The following is a 27922-nucleotide window of genomic DNA, read 5'->3' as shown; positions in this document are numbered from 1 at the left end:
CGCGGCGGTGGCACGGCATCTCTCCCAAGTGGACATTCTCTCTTTTTCCCCTGACCCATCTGTCTATCTCCTCATTTGAATTCCATGCTGTCACAGTCACTAGCCCATTCAAGCTTAACATCCTTGTCATTTATCGCCCTCCAGGTTCCCTTGGAGAGTTCATCAATTAGCTTGACGCCTTGATAAGTTCCTTTCCTGACGATGGCTCACCCCTTACAGTTCTGGGTGACTTTAACCTCCCTATGTCTGCCTTTGACTCATTTCTCTCTGCCTCCTTCTTTCCACTCCTTTCCTCTTTTGACCTCACCCTCTCACCGTCCCCCCCTACTCACAAGGCAGGCAATACGCTTGACCTCATCTTTACTAGATGCTGTTCTTCTACTAATCTCACTGCAACTCCCCTCCAAGTCTCCGACCACTACTTTGTATCCTTTTCTCTCTCGCTCTCCTCCAACACTACTCACTCTGCCCCTACTCAGATGGTAATGTGCCGTCGCAACCTTCGCTCTCTCTCTCCCGCTACTCTCTCATCTTCCATCCTATCATCTCTTCCCTCTGCTAAATCCTTCTCCCTCCGATCTCCTGATTCTGCCTCCTCAACCCTCCTCTCCTCCCTTTCTTCATCTTTTGACTCTCTAGTTCCCCTATCCTCCCGGCCGGCTCGGTCCTCCCCTCCTGCTCTGTGGCTTGACGACTCATTGCGAGCTCACAGAAGAGGGCTCTGGGCAGCCGAGCGAAAATGGAGGAAAACTAGACACCCTGCGGACCTGTCATCTTTTCACTCCCTCCTCTCTACATTCTCTTCCTCTGTTTCCGCTGCCAAAGCCACTTTCTACCACTCTAAATTTCAAGCCACTGCCTCTAACCATAGGAAGCTCTTTGCCACCTTCTCCTCCCTGCTGAATCCTCCTCCTCCTCCCCCTCCCTCCTCCCTCTCTGTGGATGACTTCGTCAACCATTTTGAAAAGAAGGTTGACGACATCCGATCCTCATTTACTAAGTCAAATGACACCGCTGGTCCTGCTCACACTGCCCTACCCTATGCTTTGACTTCTTTCTCCCCTCTCTCTCCAGATGAAATCTTGCGACTTGTGACGGCCGGCCACCCAACAACCTGCCCGCTTGACCCTATCCCCTCCTCTCTTCTCCAGACCATTTTCGGAGACCTTCTCCCTTACCTCACCTCGCTCATCAACTCATCCTTGACCGCTGGCCATGTCCCTTCCGTCTTCAAGAGAGCAAGAGTTGCACCCCTCCTCAAAAAACCTACACTCGATCCCTCCGATGTCAACAACTACAGACCAGTATCCCTTCTTTCTTTTCTCTCCAAAACTCTTGAGCGTGCCGTCTCTAGCCAACTCTCCTGCTATCTCTCTCAGAATGACCTTCTTGATCCAAACCAGTCAGGTTTCAAGATGGGTCATTCAACTGAGACTGCTCTTCTCTGTGTCACGAAGGCTCTCCGCACTGCTAAAGCTAACTCTCTCTCTCCTCTGCTCTTATCCTTCTAGACCTATCCGCTGCCTTTGATACTGTGAACCATCAGATCTTCCTCTCCACCCTCTCCGAGTTGGGCATCTCCGGCGCTGCTCACTCTTGGATTTTGTCCTATCTGACAGGTTGCTCCTACCAGGTGGCGTGGCGAGAATCTGTCTCCGCACCACGTGCTCTCACCACTGGTGTCCCCCAGGGCTCAATTCTTGGCCCTCTCATATTCTCTCTATACACCAAGTCACTTGGCTCTGTCATATCCTCACATGGTCTCTCCTATCATTGCTACGCAGACGACACACAATTAATTTGATCCTTTCCCCCTTCTGATAACCAGGTGGCGAATCGCATCTCTGCATGTCTGGCAGACATATCAGTGTGGATGTCGGATCACCACCTCAAGCTGAATCTCGGCAAGACGGAGCTGCTCTTTTTCCCGGGGAAGGACTGCCCGCTCCATGATCTCGCCATCACGGTTGACAACTCCATTGTGTCCTCCTCCCAGAGTGCAAAGAATATTGGTGTGACCCTGGACAACACCCTGTCGTTCTCCCCTAACATCAAAGCAGTGACCCGATCCTGCAGGTTCATGCTCTACAACATTCGCAGAGTACGACCCTACCTTACACAGAAAGCGGCACAGGTCCTAATCCAGGCACTTGTCATCTACCGTCTGGATTACTGCAACTCGCTGTTGGCTGGGCTCCCTGCCTGTGCCATTAAACCCCTACAACTTATCCAGAACGCTGCAGCCCGTCTGGTGTTCGACCTTCCCAAGTTCTCTCATGTCACCCCGCTCCTCCGCACACTCCACTGTTTTCCAGTTGAGGCTCGCATCTACTACAAGACCATGGTGCTTGCCTACGGAGCTGTGAGGGGAACGGCACCTCCTTACCTTCAGGCTCTGATCAGACCCTACACCCAAACGAGGGCACTGCGATCATCAACCTCTGGCCTGTTAGCTCCCCTACCTCTACGGAAACACAGTTCCCGCTCAGCCCAGTCAAAGCTATTTGCTGCTCTGGCACCCCAATGGTGGAACAAGCTCCCCCATGACGCCAGGACAGCGGAGTCACTGACCACCTTCCAGATACACTTGAAACCCTACCTCTTTAAGGAATACCTGGAATAGTATAAAGTAATCCTTCTACCCCTCCCCCACTGGCTATCATAAGTTGAATGCACCAATTTGTAAGTCGCTCTGGATAAGAGTGTCTGCTAAATGATGTAAATGTAAATGTAAATGTGTTCTATGAAAACTAGAGAGAATGGGAAAATGGGGCAAAGCCTGCATATAAAGTTGACCTTCTCATCTGGCCCATAGCTTAGCTGATTAGCCTAAATTCCATTAGTGATGTTGAGCTCTTGTTGTAAGAAGTCACTGTACTCCTGGAGGAAGGAAGCTCTGAGAGTGATGAAAATGTCACCATGCTGCGGAGCACTGCCCCCTGGGAAACTAATACAGTACTGTGTAGGCCTATATGACATCTGCCTAGACCAGGGGTTCCCAAACTTTTCTGCTTGGGGACCCACTAATTGAGGTGTCTTTTGAGTCACGATTCACCATAAGGGTTGAGCGGGAGAAAAACATACACATAAACACAACCAATTGATAATTTTTGCGATAGCATATATGAAATGTATTAATTACACTGTTAGAACGTTGCAGTCAAAATGACTGCTCATTAGCTTGAAGAGGGGGTCCGTCGAGGCCCAGCAGCTTTACTGTTAAGTCAAATCAAACCAAATATGGAGTTGATTTGAATTGATTTCAGGTGATTTGGACATTATTATTTTTTTATATGCTCACATGCCCCCTCACTTTCATTGATTGTTAACTTGTGGTGGCTGAAGTTTGCTGAAGTTTGTAGTGGCTGTTTACAGAAAACTGAACTATAGATTAAAGTTTATCCTGTCCCATAAACTAATTTCAGGGTGAGGAACCATCTAACATCAAATTGTAAAATAGTGAACTGCTCTTTTAAAGCTAATTTCCTGCAATTCTACACATTTTGCCATGGAGCTGAAATAAAATGTTGCCGTTTTAAAGCCACATTTCCTACAATTCTATGCTAAAACATAATTACTAAATCAATCAATGGGGGCCTGTCTAGCCCCTTTGTTGATTGTAAATCCTCAAAGAGATTCTAGGCTATTTATAAAAAATATATGTCCCATTATCCTTTATACAAACCTTCTATTTGATTTTTAAGTTTACACTGAAAGCGTTTTTCCATCCCGAAAATGTATTTGAAAAAAATATCAAATATTCACCCCACGACACACCTGCCACGACCCGGAAGTGGGTCCTGCCCCACAGTTTGGAAACCACTGGCCTAGACTTTCTTCCAAGTACTAAATACTGAGCTTATGGGCCTCTCAAAGAGGACACACACCATGGTCATCATTAGTTCATTACCATACTCTATAGGCTACACACACACACACACACACACACACACACACACACACACACACACACACACACACACACACACACACACACACAGGATGCCACCATCCTATGCTGCTGCTAAGTAACAGAGGGATCCCTAAGGGAATGTGGGAGCTTGGAGCGGGGCATCGAAGAACTTGCCCTTGTAAAATAGAAAGAAGAAAGAAACCCTTGGGTTAAAACTAAGGCTATTTTACTCTCTCCTCAGTTCCTAGTATGGAGGAGAGACACTGTGCCCGTGAATTGATCAGTCACTGCTGCAGAAACCTCTAGCAGAGCTCATTATTACAGTATAACAGGAAACAAATTAATATATTGATTTATTTTCTGATATAAACTAACCTCCTCTTTCTAATATAGGAATGGAAATGCATGTAGGGCCTATACGGAATGGAGATGCATTTTTTCATTGAGCCCTAAATTATTAGAGACTGCCAGCTGTCAACTAGGGGCTGCATGATCAGGCTGGATCCAAGTGTGTCAATCCCCATAGATAATGTGATATGTCATACTGCCAAGTCCTCTTGTGTGGGATTCACTCCTCTCTCTCCACTCTCCTCTCTCCTCCTTCTCATCACTCTTCGCTCTCAACTCTCTCCTGTCCTCCTTCTCATCACGTCTTCTCTCTCCATCTCTCTCCTCTCATCTCTCTCTCTCTCTCTCTCATCTCTCCTCCTTCTCATCTACTCTCTCTCACATCTCCGATCTCTCTCCTCTCTGAGATCCTCTCTCGCATACTCTCGCACTCTCGACACTCTCTCTCTCACTCTCCTCTCATCACTCCTCCTCTCGTCTCACTCTCTCTCCTCTCTCCTCTCTCCTCTCTCATCACTCCTCTCTTAGCACTCTCTGCCTCTCACCTCAGCTCCTCAGCACTCCTCACTCAACCTCTCTCCTCTCTCCTCACTCGCTCATCACTCTCTCTCTCACTCTCTCCTCTCTCCTCTCTCCTCCTCCTCATACACTCCTCTCTCTCCACACTCTTCCTCTCTCCTCTCTCATCACTCCTCATCTCCACTCCTCTCTCTCCATCTCTCTCCTCAGTCAACTCGATCAGACGAGATCTCTCATCTACTCTCAGCTCCTCATCAGCTCTCTCTCTCGAATCTCTCATCTCTCTATAGAGACTCCTCGAGCGAAGAATAGAGCATGAGATCCGACACTCACACTCTCCCCCTCTCTCTCCCACGATCCTCACTCCTCCTTCTCTCCTCTCTCCTCTCTCTCTCTCTCCTCTCTCCTCTCTCTCGAGGAGGCTAGACTCGTACACTCTCATCACTCCTCCCTCTCACTCTCTCCTCTCTCCTCTCTCCTTCTCATACTCCTCTCTCTCACTCTCTCCTCACTCCTCCTTCTCATCACTACCCTCTCTCTCCACTCTCTCTCCTCTCTCCTCACTCCTCTCTCTCCACTCTCTCCTCTCTCCTCACTCCTCATCACTCCTCTCTCCTCCCACTCTCATCCTCTCTCCTCTCTCCTCTCTCCTCTCTCCTCACTCCTCACTCCTCATCACTCCTCCCTCTCCACTCTCTCCTCTCTCCACTCTCTACTCACTCCTCATCACTCCTCTCTCTCCACTCTCTCCTCTCTCCTCACTCCTCATCACTCCATCTCTCTCCACTCTCTCCTCTCTCCTTCTCATACTCCTCTCTCTCCACTCTCTCCTCACTCCTCCTTCTCATCACTCCTCCCTCTCCACTCTCTCCTCTCTCCTCTCTACTCCTCTCTCCTCACTCCTCATCACTCCTCTCTCTCCACTCTCTCCTCTCTCCTCACTCCTCATCACTCCTCTCTCTCCACCTCTCTCCTCTCTTCTCACTCCTCATCACTCCTCTCTCTCCACTCTCTCCTCTCCTCTCCTCTCTCCTCTCTCCTCTCTCCTCTCTCCTCTCTCCTCACTCCTCATCACTCCTCCCCTCTCCACTCTCTCCTCTCTCCTCTCTCCTTCTCATACTCCTCTCTCTCCACTCTCTCCTCACTCCTCCTTCTCATCACTCCTCTCTCTCCACTCTCTCCTCTCTCCTCACTCCTCATCACTCCTCTCTCTCCACTCTCTCCTCTCTCCTCACTCCTCATCACTCCTCTCTCTCCACTCTCTCCTCTCTCCTCTCTCCTCTCTCCTCTCTCCTCTCTCCTCTCTCCTCTCTCCTCTCTCCTCTCTCCTCTCTCCTCACTCCTCATCACTCCTCCCTCTCCACTCTCTCCACTCTCTACTCACTCCTCATCACTCCTCTCTCTCCACTCTCTCCTCTCTACTCACTCCTCATCACTCCTCTCTCTCCACTCTCTCCTATCTCCTTCTCATACTCCTCTCTCTCCACTCTCTCCTCACTCCTCCTTCTCATCACTCCTCCCTCTCCACTCTCTCCTCTCTCCTCTCTCTTCCTTCTCATCACTCCTCTCTCTCTATCACTCTCTCATGGGGAAAAAGCTCTCCTGATTTACAGCGAAGAAAGCCTTTTCAATTGATAGGAAATCTTAGACCAGCCAGGCAGCCAGTATTTTCAGTGCAGTCAGTGAGGACTCACTGGGTTGGTTTTATCTTTTAATCATCAATTTATTGGTATGGCCCTAATACAAGCCTCTTGTTTTATATGGAAGGGGGATTCCTATTAAAGGGATAGTTCGGGATTTTGGCAATGAGGCCCATTATCTACTTCCCCAGAGTCAGATGAACTTGTTGATACCATTTTTATGTATGTGCGTAGTTTGAAGGAAGTTGCTAACTAGAGTTAGCGCAATTGCTAACTAGCATTAGCGCAATGACTGAACGTCTATAGACTGTAGACTTCCAGTCATTGCGCTAACGCTAGTTAGAATTGACTTGCGAAACTACCTCTAACTTCCTTCATATTGGACGCAGATACATATACAGTGGGGAGAACAAGTATTTGATACACTGCCTACTTACAAAGCATGTAGAGGTCTTTAATTTTTATCATAGGTACACTTCAACTGTGAGAGACGGAATCTAAAACAAAAATCCAGAAAATTACATTGTATGATTTTTAAGTAATTCATTTGCATTTTATTGCATGACATAAGTATTTGATACATCAGAAAAGCAGAACTTAATATTTGGTACAGAAACCTTTGTTTGCAATTACAGAGATCATACGTTTCCTGTAGGTCTTGACCAGGTTTTCACACACTGCAGCAGGGATTTTGGCCCACTCCTCCATACAGACCTTCTCCAGATCCTTCAGGTTTCGGGGCTGTCGCTGGGCAATACGGACTTTCAGCTCCCTCCAAAGATGTTCTATTGGGTTCAGGTCTGGAGACTGGCTAGGCCACTCCAGGACCTTGAGATGCTTCTTACGGAGCCACTCCTTAGTTGCCCTGGCTGTGTGTTTCGGGTCGTTGTCATGCTGGAAGACCCAGATACGACCCATCTTCAATGCTCTTACTGAGGGAAGGAGGTTGTTGGCCAAGATCTCGCGATACATGGCCCCATCCATCCTCCCCTCAATACGGTGCAGTCGTCCTGTCCCCTTTGCAGAAAAGCATCCCCAAAGAATGATGTTTCCACCTCCATGCTTCACGGTTGGGATGGTGTTCTTGGGGTTGTACTCATCCTTCTTCTTCCTCCAAACACGGCGAGTGGAGTTTAGACCAAAAAGCTCTATTGTTGTCTCATCAGACCACATGACCTTCTCCCATTCCTCCTCTGGATCATCCAGATGGTCAATGGCAAACTTCAGACGGGCCTGGACATGCGCTGGCTTGAGCAGGGGGACCTTGCGTGCGCTGCAGGATTTTAATCCATGACGGCGTAGTGTGTTACTAATGGTTTTCTTTGAGACTGTGGTCCCAGCTCTCTTCAGGTCATTGACCAGGTCCTGCGTGTAGTTGTGGGCTGATCCCTCACCTTCCTCATGATCATTGATGGCCCACGAGGTGAGATCTTGCATGGAGCCCCAGACCGAGGGTGATTGACCGTCATCTTGAACTTCTTCCATTTTCTAATAATTGCGCCAACAGTTGTTGCCTTCTCACCAAGCTGCTTGCCTATTGTCCTGTAGCCCATCCCAGCCTTGTGCAGTTCTACAATTTTATCCCTGATGTCCTTACACAGCTCTCTGGTCTTGGCCATTGTGGGGAGGTTGGAGTCTGTTTGATTGAGTGTGTGGACAGGTGTCTTTTATACAGGTAACGAGTTCAAACAGGTGCAGTTAATACAGGTAATGAGTGGAGAACATGAGGGCTTCTAAAATAAAAACTAACAGGTCTGTGAGAGCCGGAATTCTTACTGGTTGGTAGGTGATCAAATACTTATGTCATGTAATAAAATGCAAATGAATTACTTAAAAATCATACAATGTGATTTTCGGGTTTTTTGTTTTAGATTCCGTCTCTCACAGTTGAAGTGTACCTATGATAGAAATTACAGACCTCTACATGCTTTGTAAGTAGGAAAACCTGCAAAATCGGCAGTGTATCAAATACTTGTTCTCCCCACTGTAAATGTTATCCGTGAGTTCATCTGACTCATGGGAATTTGATAAACCTCATTGCCAAAATCCCAAACTACCCCTTTAAGATTATAGCACACCGTAAATCCCTAATCCTGCCTTTCCCTGATTAGTGCTCCTCCGTTGGCCATCTACTGCCTGCGACCAAGTTTTTCTATTTGCTCTCCAACTGTACTCTAGCTAGCTGGAGAGACTTTAATTTATTTGAAGTGAACTGTTGGTAGGAGAACAATTATTATGCCCTCCATTCATAGCTCTCTATGCAGTGGAGCTACTGTGAACTGAGAACCAATAAGCGCTTGCCGTTTAGAAGTATTTAAATGTGTGAGAAATCCCAACTCTGGGTAGACTACAGGAGGTGTAGTGGTGTTTCTGTACATCTATTAGTGGGATGGGGAATTGGGGGTGGTACTATGTGCAGTGTAGTGTTGCACGTTATACTGGTACCACGGTAATATCATGTTACTAAAACATCATGATAGAACCGTTACGAGCAAATCAGCCATTCTATGCAGTATTCTATTATACACTGAACAGTGTGAAGTTAAATTCAATGTGTTGTATTCAATGCGAATTTCAGTGATAGGTTTTGAGTAGGACGTGCGCAGAACGTTTAGAAAACGAGAAGAAATGTCCTGGGGATGGGGCGAACAGGACGCTAGGCCACTGATCCCCCTCCCTTCGTGGTATCGCAATACTACTTGGTATCGTGATATTTGGCCTGGTAACGTATCGTTAGGAAAATGTTGGTATCGTGACAACACAAGTGCTATGTGGAGAGAAAATCTTCAGATGCAATTTCCTCTGGGACTCTAATTATTCTGTGGTCGCCGTGTGTTTGCCATGTAGCAGGAGATGAAAAGTGTTGTTATGCATGAATAATCTTATAACAGTTGCTTTTAATAGATGCATAATGTTGAGGCGGAGCACTAACATGCTGCTTTCATGTTGGCAGTTTGGACAAGCGTCTCTGCTCCACTCCAGTGGTCTTTCCTTACAGTAGTGAGTGGGAGGGAAGAGCAGAGCTAGCGCCATGGGGGACAATTTACTTGGCCAGCTGTTCATGGATTATTAAGCATGCGCATAACCATTGTCAGTATCCATAACCAAAACTATGCACTGCCCAATTGTGAAGGGGATGAATTTCTTGCAAGTGGACTTTTAGTTTTTGTTTAAGTCACTAAGAGTTATTGTATCACACTGTAGGCTGACATGCATCATTGATTTCTTGGAGCTGTGAAACACATCTTAAACATATTCTTTCACCATGGGCTTGGGCAGTACAACTCCAGTCATTACCATGGAGATGGCTTCTTTAGCCTAAAGTCTGCTATGTTGTTGAGCAGTGCTGCTGGGCTGACCTTATTTCTGTACAAAAACACTGATAGCAAAACAGAGAGGAGATATGCTTGTCTGGGCCATTCATAATGGGACTCACTGGCACTGCTGCATCTCTTGTTCTCGCACTCTCTCTCTCTCTCTCTCTCTCTCTCTCTCTCTCTCTCCCTCTCTCACACTCTTTCTCACCCCCCGTCTCTCTCTCTCTCTCTCTCTCTCTCTCTCTCTCTCTCTCTCTCTCTCTCTCTCTCTCTCTCTCTCTCTCTCTCTCTCTCTCTCTCTCTCTCTCTCTCTCTCTCTCTCTCTCTCTCTCTCTCTCTCTCTCTCTCTCTCTCTCTCTCTCTCTCTCTCTCACACTCTTTCTCACCCCCCGTCTCTCTCTCTCTCTCAGTGTGTGTGTGTGTGTGTGTGTGTGTGTGTGTGTTTGTGAGATAACATTTATCTACTGGCCACTGTGCTCAGCCAGGGATTGACTGTATACTGTATTTGGATCTAGTGTTAAAGCCCCCTATCTATTGTAAACTATAAATTGCTCTCCTCTCTCAATCTTACATTGGTTTCAAGTTCCCATGGCCAGAGCAGGCATTACGATAACTTACAGTATCTAGAGCCTATCTTCTCTCATTTATTAGAGGCTGATCCCATCTCTCTCAGAAATCTGATCCTTCCCTTGTGGGGTGGATCAGATTTCTGAGGTTTCAGAAATCTGATCCTCCCCCTAATCCAGTATATTGCAGTCTAGACAACCAGACAGCCAGATCCTTAATATCACCCATTTGGTAATACAGTTTTTCTCAATTGCTAAAACACAATTTCTAAAACCTTGCTCCATTTCCTGAAAACATTCAACACAAAACCTAATCTTCAAGCACTATTTACAAAACCTCTGACTCCTCTCGCAAAATGAAACATTCTTCTCAAAACAGTTTTACCTGTGTTCAAAATCAAACACTGCTCTCAAATCATAAACAAAGTGATCAAAATGATATACACTCTCAAGCAGTCAGTAAACAATACACCAAAAAATAGAAAACACATTGTTCAAAACATACAGTTCTCAGGGAGAAGTACATTTTTAATCTCAAAACAAATGTCATATTTTTCCGTCATTGTCTTTTGATGAATGAAATCATGTTCTATCACAGTAGCTCAAAATTGATCAGAAATTACTACTCTGCTTTGCTCTTTGCAATTTGGTTTTTTGTTCTTCCTCCTCCTTGTACCCCTATTTTTACAGTACTGTACCCTGCATCTCACAAACTTGTCCTTTGTCTCTGTGATACTGTAATTCTTGTTCTTTGTTGATATGAACCTGCAACCAGTCAAAATCTATTGAGCATTCAGTACTGTTAACTAATGGAAAGCACAATGTTCAGGGCCATACAATTTGTCCATTGTACAGTATACAGCCTACAATGCACTGTACTACAGTATACAATACTAAAAGGGACAAAAATCAAAGGAATAAACGTGATCAATGTGCTTCTTCTTGTCTTTGGGCTGGGTCAGGCCAGAGCACTTCGTCCACATCACAAGCAATATTGTCCCTCCTGAGGCAACGGGGGAAGAAGCCTCATGTGTGCCGTATCCAGCCCTGACATGATTCCTCACCTATATCACCACAGGCTAAATCCATGGCTTGCAGCAGATTTACTCTGGTGTAGGGTTGTCTATCATACACTTTCCATCTCCAAGAGGAGAAAAACTCCTCAATCGGATTCAGGAAAGGCGAGTATGGAGGGAGGTACAAGTTCATAAACTGCCCATTGATGTTAAACCATTCCCTTACCTGAGCAGCTCGGTGGAAACTGACATTGTCCCACACTATCACATAGGTGGGAATGGGATTCTCATTTAGCTCTTGACCCTGCCGCTCTTGAACCTGCTGCTCAAATAAAATATCTCTTAGATTGGCAATAAATCTTAGAAGGTGCTGGGTGTTATATGGAGTGTAACATGGTGATGTAGAACACCATGGTTGCCGATAGCAGCACAGATTGTGACATTGCCACCTCATTGACCAGGGACTTCAACAATGGCCCGCTGTCCAATCATGTTTCGGCCTCTCCTTCTCCTCTTTGTTAGATTGAAGCCTGCTTCATCGACAAAGATGAACTCATGGGGTCTGTCCAAGGATTCCAAGTCAAATATTGTCTGTGTAGAAATACAATATACGGTATGTAGGATTTTGTAAGTCGTACAGAGACAGTGCTATACTGTAGAGTACAATTAGGCCTACTGTATGCACTTCTGATTCACATACATTGTATGTACTGAAGAGTAATGTCATTCACATAGTATGTGTTAGTACTGTAGACAATCTGGATTACAGTAAATGTTTCTGAATGTACACTTACTTGCACATACTGAGCTCGCAGTTCTTTCACCCTTGGTGAGTTGCGCTCAAAAGGTACTCTGTATACTTGTTTCATTCGCATCCTGTTACGATGGAGGACACGGTCAATTGTGGAAATGCTCACACTGTCGATTCCCTGGAAGTGTGTGTTGTCTTGTATCACTCGTTCCTGGATTTCTCTGAGTCGTATTGCATTATCTTGAAGGACCATGCCAACTATAACAGCCTCTTGCTCCCCAGTGAATATAGCTGTCCTTCCACCTGCATGTGGCAGCCTTGCAATTCTACAAAAAGTAGTTGTGCAGTTACAAAACATATTCATGCAGTACAATACATACAGTGATTAACTTTACAAATGTCTATTGAAACAGCTGCATATAGTGTAGTACAGTACATTTGCAATTACAAAAATACAGTAGTATACTGTACCTGTTCTCTTCTCTGAATGTCCTTACTATGGTGGACACAGAAAATCGGCTCAAATTGGGTTGCACTCTGCTTCCCTCATTGTCAGTCCATGGACAAGAACATGGTCTATGACTGTTGCTCGAATTTCATCAGATATTTCCACTCTTTGTCTTCCTCTTCCTCTTCGTCCTCCTCTTCCTCTTTCTTGCCCTCCTCCTCCTCTTCCTCCTCGTCGCCCACCTCGCATACGCACTCGTCCTCTTCCTGTCACATTGTTTCTTCTATCCATTCTCAGACTTTCTCCTTCCCACCTTCAACAACCTGTTTGCTCTCTGAACTGGCTTATATTGGTTGTGTTGCATCATTTGAAACAGGTTAAATCAATTTTGAGTGGTTGTGTTCAATCAATTACATGTGTTCTCTATTTGTATTTGATTGTTGCCACTTGTGTTTACCAGTATGGATGACATGTGCATTAGAGTGCAGAATGTGTTTTGAGAATGAGAATGTGTTTAGAGTTTTGCTGAAAAGTCTAAGTGAGATCTGCAAATTGTGTTTTACCATGTAAAATGGTTTAAGGTATTGACAACAGACTGCATAATTAGCTAAATGAGTCCAGGCAACTGAGAACTTTGTTCAGCCAATTGGTTTTAGTGTTTTAGCAATTGAGAAAAACTGTAATACCCTCCACAATCAGGCATATTTACATTACAAAAGCAAGCTAATCTTGCATGCACAAATGGATAACCTCTATGATACCTAGCTACCGTTGTTTTTGTTTTGATGGGACATTCCATGCTATGAGTTTATACTGGATGACAGAGTGAGATAATCTAATCTTACTGGACATCTGTAGCTAATACTCTGCTGGTCATATGAAGCTTAGACGTTTGCACACAGAGATAGTGTATGTATCACAAGGGCAAGGATTACATATCTCACATCAGAAACCAACCGGACATGCAGAGTTAATCTACTGCTTGGTACTTGAGGTTAGTTTTGCTTTGTTTATGAAGTTTCTGACCTATATTGGAAATGACTACCTACTTGCTATTATTGGCGATGGAGACCCCATTATAGCCATGCATCTTCCATATGGGCTGGCTCAGACAGAGGCTCCTCAGAGAAAACTACCTAATGCAGGAGCCATTTTGATAGGTCAGGGCTGAGTCCCAAATGGCACCCTATTCCCTATATAGTGCACTACTGTTGATCAGGGCCCATAGGGAATAGGGTGCTATTTGGGAAGTACCCCAGGTCTCATATTGGCACTCTCACCAGACTCCTCACGGCATCACTCTGGATAACCAGAGACAAAAGGCTGGTGAATGAGCCGATAGCTGCCTGGTCTTGGAGGGTTGTCTTCTCCAGTCAGAAGTGGGTGGTGCTGATGGTGTGTGGGAGAACGCTGAATGGATGAATCTAACCTGTGAAGTGGAATGGAGACAGACATTTGTTATGAGTATACTTTCTGGTGTGATGTTGTTTATTTCCAAACAGCTCTATGTAAATTTGATATTGATGTGTCTTAGGTTCTTCTTCCAAGTGGGCGAATTAGCCATGGGATTCGTCATACTGAAAGCTGCAGTATAAGTAGAGTGTTTTCCCCATAGAAGTGATATGAAGTTGATTGGCACAAGGTTCTTCCAAGGGTAGGCTCCAGTTTGTTTTCATGCTCCTCATTGTCTTCAGGATTCCAGGATACTTTGTGATGACTAGCCCAATCTGATTATGTATGGCTCTTCACTATCTGGAGGTTTATAAATCTGATATCAGAGCTGAGTTGACAGTGTTACAAATTAGAAGTGCCATTTCCAGAATGTTATTTCTCTGGGTTGATGAATTTGGCTTATATGGATGGTAAATAACATCTCACATCAATCACCTCTGATGCAATCAAATATTTTATAGGAAATGTCCAACAAATACAGATTGATATGCTGCAGTCTTTCAAAACGCGGGTTGCCCTCTCTTCTCTTCTCAGCATATTACTATCATCAGGGAGATGGTTGATCTGTAGTCCCTTGTCCCTTGTTCACACTACAGGCCTTAATGCTCAAATCTGTTTTTGAAATCTGTTTTGGAATACTGACTGTCCAAACAGAAAGTTACAAGTGACCAAATCGGATTTATGTGTGTTCAGACAGACATGGCTACACTAGTTGTCATAGTAATTGGCAAGTGTGTGTGCACTCAGAAGTTGATGTGTAGCAAGCTAAGGTGACAACAATGCCTGCCATGGAAATCTCCCAGTTGCTTTGAATGTTCGAAATCATAGTGTAAGAACACTTTTAAAGCCTCAAAGGATAAGATGAACCAACTTTCAAAACGGTTTTGGCTAGCCACAGCAGTCAACTAGCTAGCTAGGTAGCTGTTTAGCCTGCTAGCACATTCACTCATTGTTTGTAAACAATTAACAAACTAGTTAGCTACCACATGTTCTTGTCAAACTGTCAACAGTGTAGCTAGAAAGCAACAAGATATGCCAAATAACAGTCTAGAAATCACTTAAGGGCCAAATAAATCAGATTTGACCATTCAGACACAGGTCACATGGCCCGGAATCAGATTTGTATCTGATTTCAAACCACCTACGAAGGTGGTTTGAAATGTGGTTTGAAATATCTGATTCCATGTGCCTTTTGTCTGTTTAGACTGCAGGAAAAATATGAGATTCAAATCATATATGCAAAAAAATTGGATTTGAGTCACTTCTAACTGCTAGTGTGAACAAAGCTTTATTCTCTGCAGGTGTCAGCCAAGTGCATAGTCTTACCGTGGTCTTACCATTCAATAAAACAAAGCCTCAATCGATCTGCCAGAGGTGCTTCTCTGAGGCCTGAGCCATGGCTTGGAATAGATTATTGTGTTGTGATTGAAACTATTGATTGGGAAGGGTCTTTTTTTTCTCCCCCCTTGTCTGCTCCACTGTCAATAAGAGCAGTATAACCTTACCTACCTACCTGCATGCTGCTATCAACACCACTGAGATGGAGGCTACTGTATCACCTTAGGCATGGACAAACTGCTTTCTCTCTCTCTGCAGCCAGTTCTCTCTTTGCTGTGTTTTGTTTACCATTTCATGTGTTTTCTACTGGTTCATCCGAGCATGGTGTACAGTAGGATGTTGCTGCTGTAGAGGGGTCCAGGCTAGCGTCCAAAATGGCACCCTATTCCCTATATAGGGCACTACTTTTGACCAGAGCTATGAGCCCTGATCAAAAGTACACTCTTAGAAAAAAAGGTGCTATCTAGAACCTAAAAGGGTTATTTGGCTGTTCCTATAGGAGAACCCTTTGAAGAACCCTTTTGGTTCCAGGTAGAACCCTTTTCGTTTCCATGTAGAGAACCCTTTGCACAGAGGAAAAGGGTTGAATCTGGAACCAAAAAGGGTTCTACCTAGAACCAAAAAGGGTTCTTCCTTGGGGACACCGAAGAACCCTTTTTGAACCCTTTTTTCTAAGGGTGTAGTGCACTATAAAGGGAATAGGGTGCCATTTGGAACTTAACCCAGGTGAACCAGAGGAGTAGCCTATGTCCATGTGGTTGCAGTAATAAAGCCAACTAACTTCCTAATGTGTCTGCCATGAAAAGCTGTGGCAGAACTGGTGGTTTCTATACTGACAGGCTGCTGTGCTAGCAGAGAGGATGAAGACACTACTGCTAAGGAATGAATGAAGAACACTGTGAGACACAGGCACAGCGCCTGAATTATACATTTTTAGCAGCGCTGCAGACATAAGCTTTAATATCAGATGTCATTAATGAAATGTTCTCTCTCCCTGTTCTCTCTCATTCCACCTCACATACACACACACACACACACACACACACACACACACACACACACACACACATATACACACACACACATATACACACACACATATACACACACACATACACACACACGTAACATATTGCTTCCAAGTAGGCCTCTGTCTGATGTGTCTATTTTCTTCTGTTCTCAGTTTGTCTGGAAGTGGAGATCACCCCCACCCAGGGAGAGATCAGTGTCGGAGAGTCCAAGTTCTTTCTGTGTGAAGGTAAGCTTGCCCCTGTATCAGTATACTGTAGTAGACTACTGTCTCTTTGGAATTGTTTGGATCCCATTGTGCAGTACTGCATATACACTGTGACCTTTTGTGTCCTGTCCTGATATGCTGTGTGTAGACCACAGTTGTGAGGCCACTAGACAGGAACAAGGTAGCTGTAACCTTCTCTAGGATAACAGAGTACTATTTCTTATAAGGTGTATAGATTGTTTCCTAGCTTGATACTCTTCTTTTTGGCTCTTTATTTCTCTTGTAGAGAGACTCAACATTGTGATACCAATATGTGATCGTAATGATTCTAGTTAGATACAAAAACAAACACATTTAACCGTCTCTATGTAGTTGTTGGGGTAGCAAAGGAGATTGACTGGTACTCGCCGAGCGGGGAGAGGATAGAGCCCAACAAGCCAGAGATCACCGTAACCCGAAACGACGAGTCCTCGTCCACCCTCACGCTCTACAAGGCCGGGGTGGACAGCGCTGGGACCTACAAGTGTCTGGCCACCAATGGAGACCAGTCAGCAGAAGCCACCGTCAACGTCAAGTTCTACCGTAAGCTGCTCCTCCTTCTTCATTCTCTAGGGATGTGTCCAAAATTGCACCCTAATCCCTCCCTATAAGGTACACTACTTTTGACAAGTGCTATTCCCTATATAGTGCACAACTTTTGACCAGAGTCCCATTGGCCATGGTCTAAAGTAGTGTTCTATTTAGAAAATAGGGTGCCATTTGGAACGCAGGCTAGATGTCCCATTCAAAACCGGTGTGTTTGCATTATGACATAGTATAAACTCAGGGGGATGTCCTGATCACAGAGCGTTAAATTGTTATATTAAGAACCCCAAGCTGAAATTTCCTCAACCTTCTGTATAGTGTTGAAGAAAAAGCTATAACATTTTATTGAGGGCTTGAGGGCAAAATATCTTTATTTTCTGTTTTTCAACTGGAGATGGATTTTTCATCAGTTCAATAAACCCCTCCAAAGACCATTAAAACAAGGCCTAATAAACCTGTCAGTTGTGCATGTCTTCTGACTAATGGTTTCTATAGCTAAACACTGCCAAGCATCAGCTGACGTTCATCATCGAAATCCTTTATGGTTTCCCGCTAGGCACAACATGCTAATGTGTTTAGAATAAAGGCAGTTAAGAGGCTGAGGTGTAGAGGGAAACAGTTAAATGAACCCATTCCTACATCTCAAATGGCACCCTATTCCCTATGTAGTGCACCCTATGGGCCCTGGTCAAAACTAGTACACCATGTAGGGAATAGGGTGCCATTTGGGACACACACATTATGTTCTTCATGGTTTTGCTTTAAATGGTTGACTAACATTCTTGTATTTTGTCTTGTAGAAAGGATCACCTTCAAGAACGCCCCCTCCCCCCAAGAGTTCAATGAAGGGGACAACGCCAACATCGTGTGTGACGTCATCAGCTCCCCTCCACCCACCATCATCTGGAAACACAAAGGAGCTAAGATTCAGATGGAGAAGGATGGTGAGATAGATGCCATTTAGCCCGGAGGAGGGTTGCACAATTCCAGTAACTTTCCCAAAATGCATATGTGTTCCAGAAATCCAGTTTGAAGGAATCAGGATTTCCTGGGAATTTTGGTAAAGTTATCAGAATTGTGTAACGCTAAAGGGTTCCTACATTTGTCCTGTTTCCTTTTTCCACTTTTTTTGACTGTCAGCCTTGTCATCCGTTTTTACTCAACCATGTCAGAAAAGTCCCTATCCAGCTGTCAGACAGTGTTCCATTTGAACGATTTTCTGACAAATATTATAACTGGTGGGTATGAATATGAAACTGTTTAAACACTTTAATTAAATCATTTACATAGAAAGTGAGATTTTTTGTCCAGGGATCTCCGTCTGAAAAGCCCTTTCTTATCCCTCAGTCAGAAGACTCATCCATTACATATTCATTCTGATTTGATTCTCCTCTCAGTCCGCTTTAAGATCCTGCCCAACAACCACCTGCAGATCCGAGGCATCAAGAAGACAGACGAGGGGTCGTACACCTGTGAGGGCCGCCTCATGGCCCGGGGAGAGATCGACCTGAAGATCATCAGGGTCATCGTCAACGGTCAGCCCACTTCTTCCTCCCTCTCTATTCCCTTGTCACTTTATTCATGGCTTTGACGCCATTTTGTGGTGTTAAGCCATCTCTCAACATCCTGGACAGCAGATGGCTGGATTTCAGCTGTAATAGCTTTGCTGACAGGGAGTCTTATGCTTGGTCTCAGATGTGTTAATGTCTCTCCCTCCCTCCCTCAGTGCTCCCTACTATCCGGGTGTGGCAGTCTGAGGTGAATGCCACAGCAGGCGTGGGCCAGTCTGCCATGTTGACCTGTGCGGCTGATGGATACCCAGAGCCCATGGTGACCTGGGCACGGTAAGACTCGAGCACATACTCTCTCTCTCACGCGCACACACACACACTCAAGGCTGTTAGACTGATATACCACTAACCAGTGTTTTGCAGATGTCCATCTGACCATGGAACCCATAGGCTACCAACACCAATGCGAGTGATAGTGCCCTGCCCTTGGTTATCTGTTGGCAGTGTAGTGTGTTGCTCTCACCCACTCTCACCTTCTTAGAAGAGTTAGCGGAGCTATTCCCCTTGTTGCTAGGTGAGGGAAAGGACTGGTGTGAACTCCATGTGATACTTGTCTTTGGGGTTGAGTCTTAGATAAAGGGGGAAGATCTATTTTAACTCACCAGGCAAAGTGATAGGCTTTGCCATCAATCTCACAATCTCTCTCTCGCTCAAGGTCCAAGAGGCCACAATGTAATTATCTGTGGTCAAACCTTGAGCCTAAGGGTCATTGTCATTGCCAATAAATAAATGTTTCTCTGGTATAGACTAGAGAGATCATGATTGAAGACTGGATGAAAAATATTCAATGTCATTAAATCGGAAAGAGCGATTCAATGTCACACTGAAACATTATTTTGATAAACAATGAATTGTGCTAATTTTAATTAAGTCTGTTTGACCTACTTCACTGAGGGAAAAAATACTTGTTTGGAAGTTATTTATTTATTCGATAAAAATTCTCAACAAGCGTAGTTAGCAGCAGGCTTATTTTAGTTGTGTCGTGAAAGCTGATGCTCTTCGTTTCACAAAAGCTGATTGTAATCAGAATAATCAGTGTGTGTGGGTGTGTTCCCCTTCTCCTCCCCCCCAGGGCCAGTGTTCTTCTGGAGTCAGGAGAGAAGTACAGCTTTAATGAGGACGGTTCAGAGATGACCATCATGGAGGTGGCCAAGCTGGATGAGGGAGAGTACACCTGCATCGCTAAGAACAAGGCTGGGGAGAGCGAACAGGAACTCAGCCTCAGAGTGTTTGGTGAGGGACTTCTCTCACTTGGGGTTGAAAGATGATTGACTGTGTGACGGGTTTGTCTATATTTATTCACAGTGGGAGGATTTTAACATTGGATTATTTTGGGGGTTATGTTGTGATTATAGCTGTAGGTATTAAGTACTATCATCAGATCTGGCAGCTGATTGTTGTCACTATGGGATTGCATGCTGGTTGTAATCGGTGTGTGTATGCTGTGACTGTAGCTATACTGTAAGTCGTACAAGTGATTGTCACTGCAGGTTGGTTATAATGGCTCTGTGTATGTCTGTCTTTGCTACAGTGAAACCTAAGATCACCTTCCTGCTGAACCAGAGCACGTCTGAGATGGAGGAGCAGGTGACTCTGACCTGTGAAGCGTCAGGGGACCCCACCCCCACCATCAACTGGAGCTTCGGCCTGCGTCCCTTCACTGAGGGAGAGCAGGTACAGTAGAAGCAGCCCACAGAGAGAGGCCAGCCTGGGGCTGTGGCCCACTGCAGTCAGAGGGACAGTCAGGGGATGTGTTTCACTTAGACATGGCAAGACTCCCTTAGCCAGGTTCATCTCTACTGGTTAAGGATGGCCCCAGAGCAGTAGCTAGCTAATAGAAGCTCACACAGTGAAGTTCATATTACTACCTAGTAGCTACCTAGTTACCATCCCACCTTAGACTTCATCCCTATAGCAGCTTAGACCTACACTGAGGGAAAAAAGTATTTGATCCCCTGCTGATTTTGTATGTTTGCCCACTGACAAAGACATGATCAGTCTATAATTTTAATGGTAGGTTTATTTGAACAGTGAGACAGAATAACAACAAAAAATCCAGAAAAACGCATGTCAAAAATGTTATAAATTGATTTGCATTTTAATGAGGGAAATAAGTATTTGACCCCTTCTGCAAAACATGACTTAATACTTGGTGGCAAAACCCTTGTTGGCAATCACAGAGGTCTGACATTTCTTGTAGTTGGCCACCAGGTTTGCACACATCTCAAGAGGGATTTTGTCCCACTCCTCTTTGCAGATCTTCTCCAAGTCATTAAGGTTTCGAGGCTGACGTTTGGCAACTCAAACCTTCAGCTCCCTCCACAGATTTTCTATGGGATTAAGGTCTGGAGACTGGCTAGGCCACTCCAGGACCTTAATGTGCTTCTTCTTGAGCCACTCCTTTGTTGCCTTGGCCGAGTGTTTTGGGTCATTGTCATGCTGGAATACCCATCCACGACCCATTTTCAATGCCCTGGCTGAGGGACGGAGGTTCTCACCCAAGATTTGACGGTACATGGCCCCGTCCATCGTCCCTTTGATGCGGTAAGTTGTCCTGTCCCCTTAGCAGAAAAACACCCCCAAAGCATAATGTTTCCACCTCCATGTTTGACGGTGGGGATTGTGTTCTTGGGGTCATAGGCAGCATTCCTCCTCCTCCAAACACGGCGAGTTGAGTTGATGCCAAAGTGCTCGATTTTGGTCTCATCTGACCACAACACTTTCACCCAGTTCTCCTCTGAATCATTCAGATGTTCATTGGCAAACTTCAGACGGGCCTGTATATGTGCTTTCTTGAGCACGGGGACCTTGCGGGCGCTGCAGGATTTCAGTCCTTCACAGCGTAGTGTGTTACCAATTGTTTTCTTGGTGACTATGGTCCCAGCTGCCTTGAGATCATTGACAAGATCCTCCCGTGTAGTTCTGGGCTGATTCCTCACCGTTCTCATGATCATTGCAACTCCACAAGGTGAGATCTTGCATGGAGCCCCAGGCCGAGGGAGATTGACAGTTATTTTGTGTTTCTTCCATTTGCGAATAATCGCACCAATTGTTGTCACCATCTCACCAAGCTGCTTGGCGATGGTCTTGTAGCCCATTCCAGCCTTGTGTAGGTCTACAATCTTGTCCCTGACATCCTTGGAGAGCTCTTTGGTCTTGTCCATGGTGGAGAGTTTGGAATCTGATTGATTGATTGCTTCTGTGGACAGGTGTATTTTATACAGGTAACAAGCTAAGATTAGGAGCACTCCCTTTAAGAGTTCGTTACCTGTATAAAAGACACCTGGGAGCTAGAAATCTTTCTGATTGAGAGGGGGTCAAATACTTATTTCCCTCATTAAAATGCAAATCAATTTATAACATTTTTGACATGCGTTTTTCTGGATTTCTTTGTTATTATTCTGTCTCTCACGGTTCAAATAAACCTACCATTAAAATTATAGACTGATCATTTCTTTGTCAGTGGGCAAACATACAAAATCAGCAGGGGATCAAATACTTTTTTCCCTCACTGTATGTCCCTATAGCAGCCTCTGCTAGTCCCCTGCAGACTGCTACCTACAGTCATCTATGGATCTTATATTTTCATATAATGCCCCATATAGCTACTTCCCTGTAATACCAATGATCTCATCTAGTCCAATAGATAGGTAACGGGTGGGGCCATTTCATCAGAGACACGCTGTAGGTACCTGTACAGTATAGGAGGAGTGTGTATAGGCGGAGCCGCCGGGAAGGTCCGTTTACATCGCTACATTCTCTCCCCTGCAGGCACACCTAAACAGGATCTATCAGGTATGAAATCAGCGTGGCACAGAAATGGAACAAAATCAATTGATAGAACGTATGGGGTATGAGATTAGACAAAAACCCTGATAGAATCAAATAAGTATTTTTATCGAATTTTCTTGTCTGCTCTTCAGTCAATATTCCTTGAAAATCCTCAAGATATGATCTTATCAGGGTTTATTAAATCAATTCAAAAGTTGCATGTTTTCCAAATATAGCCTGACTATTGCATTGCACTGGTCCTTACATAAGAGAGTGGTTCTGGGTGTTTAGACTTTGGGGGTTTCCTCTGCCTTGTGTACTGAGGTCAGAAGATAACACGGTTACAGTAATGACCTTAAAAAGAGAACCTCCTCATTTCTGTGTTGCCATTCCGGTCCGATCAGCTCTGTCTCCATCCATAGGGGCAGCTCCATGCCCTACTGCTGCCCAGTCTGTGTCTCTCTGTCCTGTCATGTAGACTATCTGTCTCATTGCTTATCTGTCATCAATCATCAATCATGCTGTCAAGGTTGAAGCCAAAAGCAAAATGCCTGAGTCTGCATCTGTATCGGGCCTGTGTTGTACTGGTACAGCCGTCTCTCCACGGTGGGGGGTGAAGAAATTATTAGCAGCCTCCATTGAATTATCATTAGGAACATATTTAAAAACAGGAGACCTACAGTGCCAGCTGTTGCCTGGCACTGTAGGTCTCGTGGGCAATGATCCGGAGGGAATATCTTCTTTACTAGCGAGAAGCCAGGGTAGTGCGATTTGGAAAATGGCTGCTAATAGTTTTTGAACCTGGCTGTCCCACATCTCTGCCATGTTAGCAGCACTAATCATAGCGGCTGTGGTTGAAATGGGTTGGGAGACAGGTGAAAGGGTAAGCTAATGATCAACTCTCACATGAAATATGTGCCACAGTCATCTATCTATCCAGCTATTATGGTGAATTGTTTATATAGGCCTATTCTTTTCATCAGTGCTGTTGTATTGGCTTATTGGCATCACCATGACAATTGTGGTTTTGTTTTCCCTATGTTGAATTGGTGTGAGAATTGTGTGTATGTTACAAGTGTGTGTGGATGTGCATGCTGTGGTGTTCTATTCAGTAGTGTATCATGCTACATATATCATTGCTACCTCTCTCAGTGCTTTAACATTCCTTTACATTCTCCAGTCTGCTGACTGTTGTACTCATAGAAATGGACATATTCATAGTTCCTGCTGTAAAGAGGTGCTGTATTACCATTATCCCTGTTGACAGGGCATTAAAGTGTATTATTCTCTCAGATAGCTTCCACCCGTCCACTCGAGTCTGACTGTTGTCTGAGGTAATGTAGGCTATAGCCTAAGAGGTTTTCCTCTATAAAGGATGTGGTTTATTTTTTATTCTACACAGCATATTCTCTCCTTACACGTTTATGATAGTGATGGCAGACAAATGAACATTGTCACATTTTTATAACTACAGGGACATTGAGATGTCAATTGAGAGGATTGAACCCATAGAATAGCCTAAATGTGGGTCACACATGCCATGGTAGCGTTGTCTTCCAAGAGGACACTGTATGCTTTAGCTATTACATAAACAAGTTTAACCCAGCTTACTGTTCTATTCTAGTGCTCTGATACTAATATTTGTTTTGTGTGCAAGGCTTGTAATTACGCTGTTGTTTCAGCCCCCTTATTTAAAAGCACTTGTTGTAACAATTCGTAATAACTCAAATGTAAATGAAATGTTTATGCATGCTTTGGACATTATCTCTCAAAATGAAAGGCTGGGTTATTTTAATATATATTAACCATTCTACTTGATTTACAAAGTTTGCAAGCTGCAATTATCTGAGAACTGAGAACTCGCTTGAAAATGTGTTTCTTCAAAGCTCATTAGAGCTCCAATGTGGTACAGATGACCAGATATTGAATCTTTCAGAATACTGTGTCAATTACTGTGTATTAAATCTTACTGGAGCTGCTTAATTTATGACAATGAGATCGGTCTAGTATTCAGATAGTTGAGAGTAGGAAAGAGAGTAGGAAAGTAGCTATTAACTCTTGGCAATGAACATTTGAAGGTGAAGTGTTCTGAATGATCAGAGCTCAGTCATGTGGTGCTGCTGGCTGCTGTTGGCTGCTGCACTAGAATATGATTGGTTCAGGGAGGGGTGTTGAAACAGAAGGATGCTTTCAATCCAAGGGCCTGCTTTACTAAGCACTGGTACAGTAGGGTGTGACTGTAGAGAGGCTCTTGTTCTCTAGCTACAGTTCCAACACAATGCTCATCTATGTGCCTGTCTGGTCAGTGGTGGTACAATGTGGTTCTCTGGACATTGAATGGCAGTTTGTTCTTAAGGTATGACAGTTGGAATGCTGCTAGCCAGGATAAATGATGGAGAGCTTCCTAACTGATCCCAGTCAGGATTAATAAAAAAACACTGACCCAGCCCAGTCCTGTAACCATACCATACTGTTGGGCTGTTAATGACTATAGAGAGGATGCCTTTTGTGTGGTGCTGGGTGATATGGTTATGTGAGTGTTTCTTCTCTAGAATCTCCTCTACAACAGAGCCTCTCTTCCTCCCCCACCTTCAGTGATCATACATCACAGCCGAGAGAGAGAAGATCGCTGCTCACTGCTTACCCAGGGAATGAGGAGCGCTGCCTGGAAATTAGATTTGTCTGGGGGGATGTTATTTTGTGCTGGTTTGCACTAAACTGATTAGATGCCATGGTGTTTACAGCTCTCACCATCAGCTTGTAATTTGCTTTTGGTCAATGTCCCATTGTTTAAACAAACATAAAACATGGGTCTTACAGTGATATGTGTCAACTCAATTCCATACCTCACAGTGTCAGACCAGCCAGGACCAGGGGTAACTGTTAGTTATGCGTCCTGTAATAATGAGCTGCAGCTCCTCCTCTGCACTGTGGAGCCTAACTGCTTTTCTGACATCAGGTGTTAAATGAGCCTGTCTTGCTGTGTGTCTCTCCTGTCTCGCCACACCCAAGTGGACCGTAAAGAATAGTGATAACATATTACCAGTCCAGGGCGGATACTACTCTTATTTTTAATACACTCACTATCTACATTAGCTACATGCCATGGCTCAATATACAGTACATGCAAATATGTTCATCTGGCCCCTCCCTACTTAGGATTAGTCTTCACTCAGTATATTTTACTTGACATACTGTATTATTAGGACTGTATGCGTGTGGTTCTGCCCTGCAGTGTGAGTAAAGCTTTCCCAGTATTAAGTAGTCTCTTGATGTGTGTGGTGGGTCTCTATATGACAGGCAGTAAGTGGTATAGGTTAGCCCTTATTAAAGATAAATGCCAGAATAGAAAACAGATGAATTCACTCATTCACTCATCTGTGAGTGATTGGAATGTGTCCAGCTCTGAACGAAAGAGGATGGTCTGGAAGGAATGTTAAGATTGACTGTATTAATAATGAAATGAGTTCTAGGCCTTTTTGCCTGCAGTACGTTTCAGCAGATGGGACACTTGGTTGTTTTCTGTGTCTGATGGAAAGCTGTTACCATTTTGCTTGTCGTCTGGCTCCCATACTCCTTTCCATTCATCACTACGTCGTCGTTCATTATCAATCATCTCTCCTTCATGCCTCCTGTTTCTCCTTAACATTAGGAGACCCATAAAGCATGCTTTATTACAATACCTGAATGGCAATACTTTTTTTAATCACGTTTGATTATCTTTTGTGGTGCTGAATTGTGTGTTCAATTTTGTGTTGATTATATAACTTAATATTACATGTGGATTCATCATGATTCATAATCATGAAAACAATTCTTAATAATTTGATTTTGAAGATGATATATGGACAAATGTTTCTATGATTTTTCTTTATTTCACCCTCCATGCTAGCTAACTCCAATGTAGTGTCTATTATTTACACATTAACATGTACCCAGCAGGCTAAACTGGTTGAAATGATGTCATTACAACCCGTTTAGCCCACTGGCTAGGCTATTTCTAGTTTGATGCTGAGTAGTTTAATACAACTGAGGAGGGTAAAGGTTGATGAGTCTAAATGTTTTATAGTTTTAGCGTTAGCCCATTTCTCTGGACTGCAGCAGGTAAACGTTCTGTATGTGAGTGGGGCAGTGTTGTTCAGTTGCATGCTCGTGCAGTGTTGTTTGTCCCAGCTTTGAGGTAATGGATAAGGATTCCTGTCTAAGGATTGCTTTGGTTTTTTTGTTCTATTCTGTCTGTGTCCTCTACAGGCCTCTTGGACTCGGCCCGAGCAACACAAGGTATAGCTTCTATAGTATACCCAATACCCATCACTATCTCTGCCATATACCATGTCCATGCGTCCTCCTTTACCATACTGATTTTCTGCTTTAAAGTTCTCTTCAACACTGTTTTCTATTGTTGCCGTAGTCATGGAAACTGATGGAGAAACTCTTATCAGTCCTCTTTGGTTTATTAGAGTGTCTTTGCTCTGAAAACCATCAGCCTGAAAAATTATCCTTGAAACCTGAATGTTCTTTTTCCTAGCTCATCCATTTTGTAGCCAGGTATCAGACAACTGGTGAAGGGTGTTTGTTCCCATTCTTTCCAGGGAATAAGGTCTAGGGTACACCAATGATCGAGCTAAGCTAAAATTGCTTGATGTTTCCAATAGACAACACCACCCTGCATTATTAATAAACTCTCTGTTGTTGAAAACCATAGTTATGAAACTTTAATGAATCTATGTTCTCATGTTGCAAATGAACAAAAATAGATGTTCTTCCTCTGGACACAGAATGAGATTGCATATCATGGTCTGTTCTGCCATGTGGTTGTCCAGTCTTTGGCCATGATGATGAGTTGTTGTTGACCCTCTTTGACCTCACAATACAACCCAAAAACGGAATGTTCTATCTACACTTATTAATGTGCCTGGCACTTGGACTACATCGCTTCATCAAGAACCACAATAGGACCTGCCTGTACATAAGGGGTGGCATATGTGAGTGCATCACAAGGCTGGCGGGACACAGTCACACTCTCTGGCCACCCTTTCAGCTGTGATGTAATTATCCCTGTCAGTGTTTGGAGAAGGTGGGGGGATGGAGGGAGGAGGTGGATGAGGCGGATGGGGATGGAATGGAAAGGGGACTGACTGCCTTGCCTGTGTTATGTAAGCGTTTCTTCAGGCATACTTAATGCCCCAGACATGCTGCTTCTGTTAAGTTTGAATACAGAACTAATGAGCGCTATTCTTCTCTTAGTTCATTTCCCAAATCACACCCTATTCCCTATATAGTAGACTATTTTTGACCAGGGCTTATAGGGCTCTAGTCAAAAGTAGTTCACTATGTAAGGAATAGGGTGACATTTGAGCCACAGCCTTAGTTAGTTTGTCCCCCAGACTGGTCCGTACTGTAGCTAATTGAACAACACAGAGGCATTAATGAGATGGTTCACATATAAT

The 27922-nt window shown here is 44.3% G+C and overlaps 1 protein-coding gene across 1 annotated transcript in view; it reads left to right on the top strand.

The window, feature by feature from the left end:
- The window catches only part of LOC311105481 (neural cell adhesion molecule 1-like), a gene marked incomplete at both ends in the record, with an annotated part of 109524 nt that overhangs the window by 66611 nt on the left and 14991 nt on the right, over positions 1 to 27922 (top strand). The window contains 9 exons of the mRNA XM_084147647.1: positions 16492 to 16566; positions 16918 to 17127; positions 17931 to 18074; positions 18528 to 18665; positions 18857 to 18974; positions 19774 to 19934; positions 20233 to 20375; positions 22473 to 22496; positions 26724 to 26753. Coding sequence (XP_084003773.1) covers positions 16492 to 16566; positions 16918 to 17127; positions 17931 to 18074; positions 18528 to 18665; positions 18857 to 18974; positions 19774 to 19934; positions 20233 to 20375; positions 22473 to 22496; positions 26724 to 26753 — 1043 coding nt within the window. The remainder of the gene's footprint in view (positions 1 to 16491; positions 16567 to 16917; positions 17128 to 17930; positions 18075 to 18527; positions 18666 to 18856; positions 18975 to 19773; positions 19935 to 20232; positions 20376 to 22472; positions 22497 to 26723; positions 26754 to 27922) is intronic.

Source organism: Coregonus lavaretus (genome assembly GCF_964263955.1).
Source record: "Coregonus lavaretus genome assembly, chromosome: 30".
Lineage (NCBI taxonomy): Eukaryota > Metazoa > Chordata > Actinopteri > Salmoniformes > Salmonidae > Coregonus > Coregonus lavaretus.
Note: the sequence above shows the minus strand (reverse complement) of the source record. Positions and strands in the feature narration are given on the sequence as shown.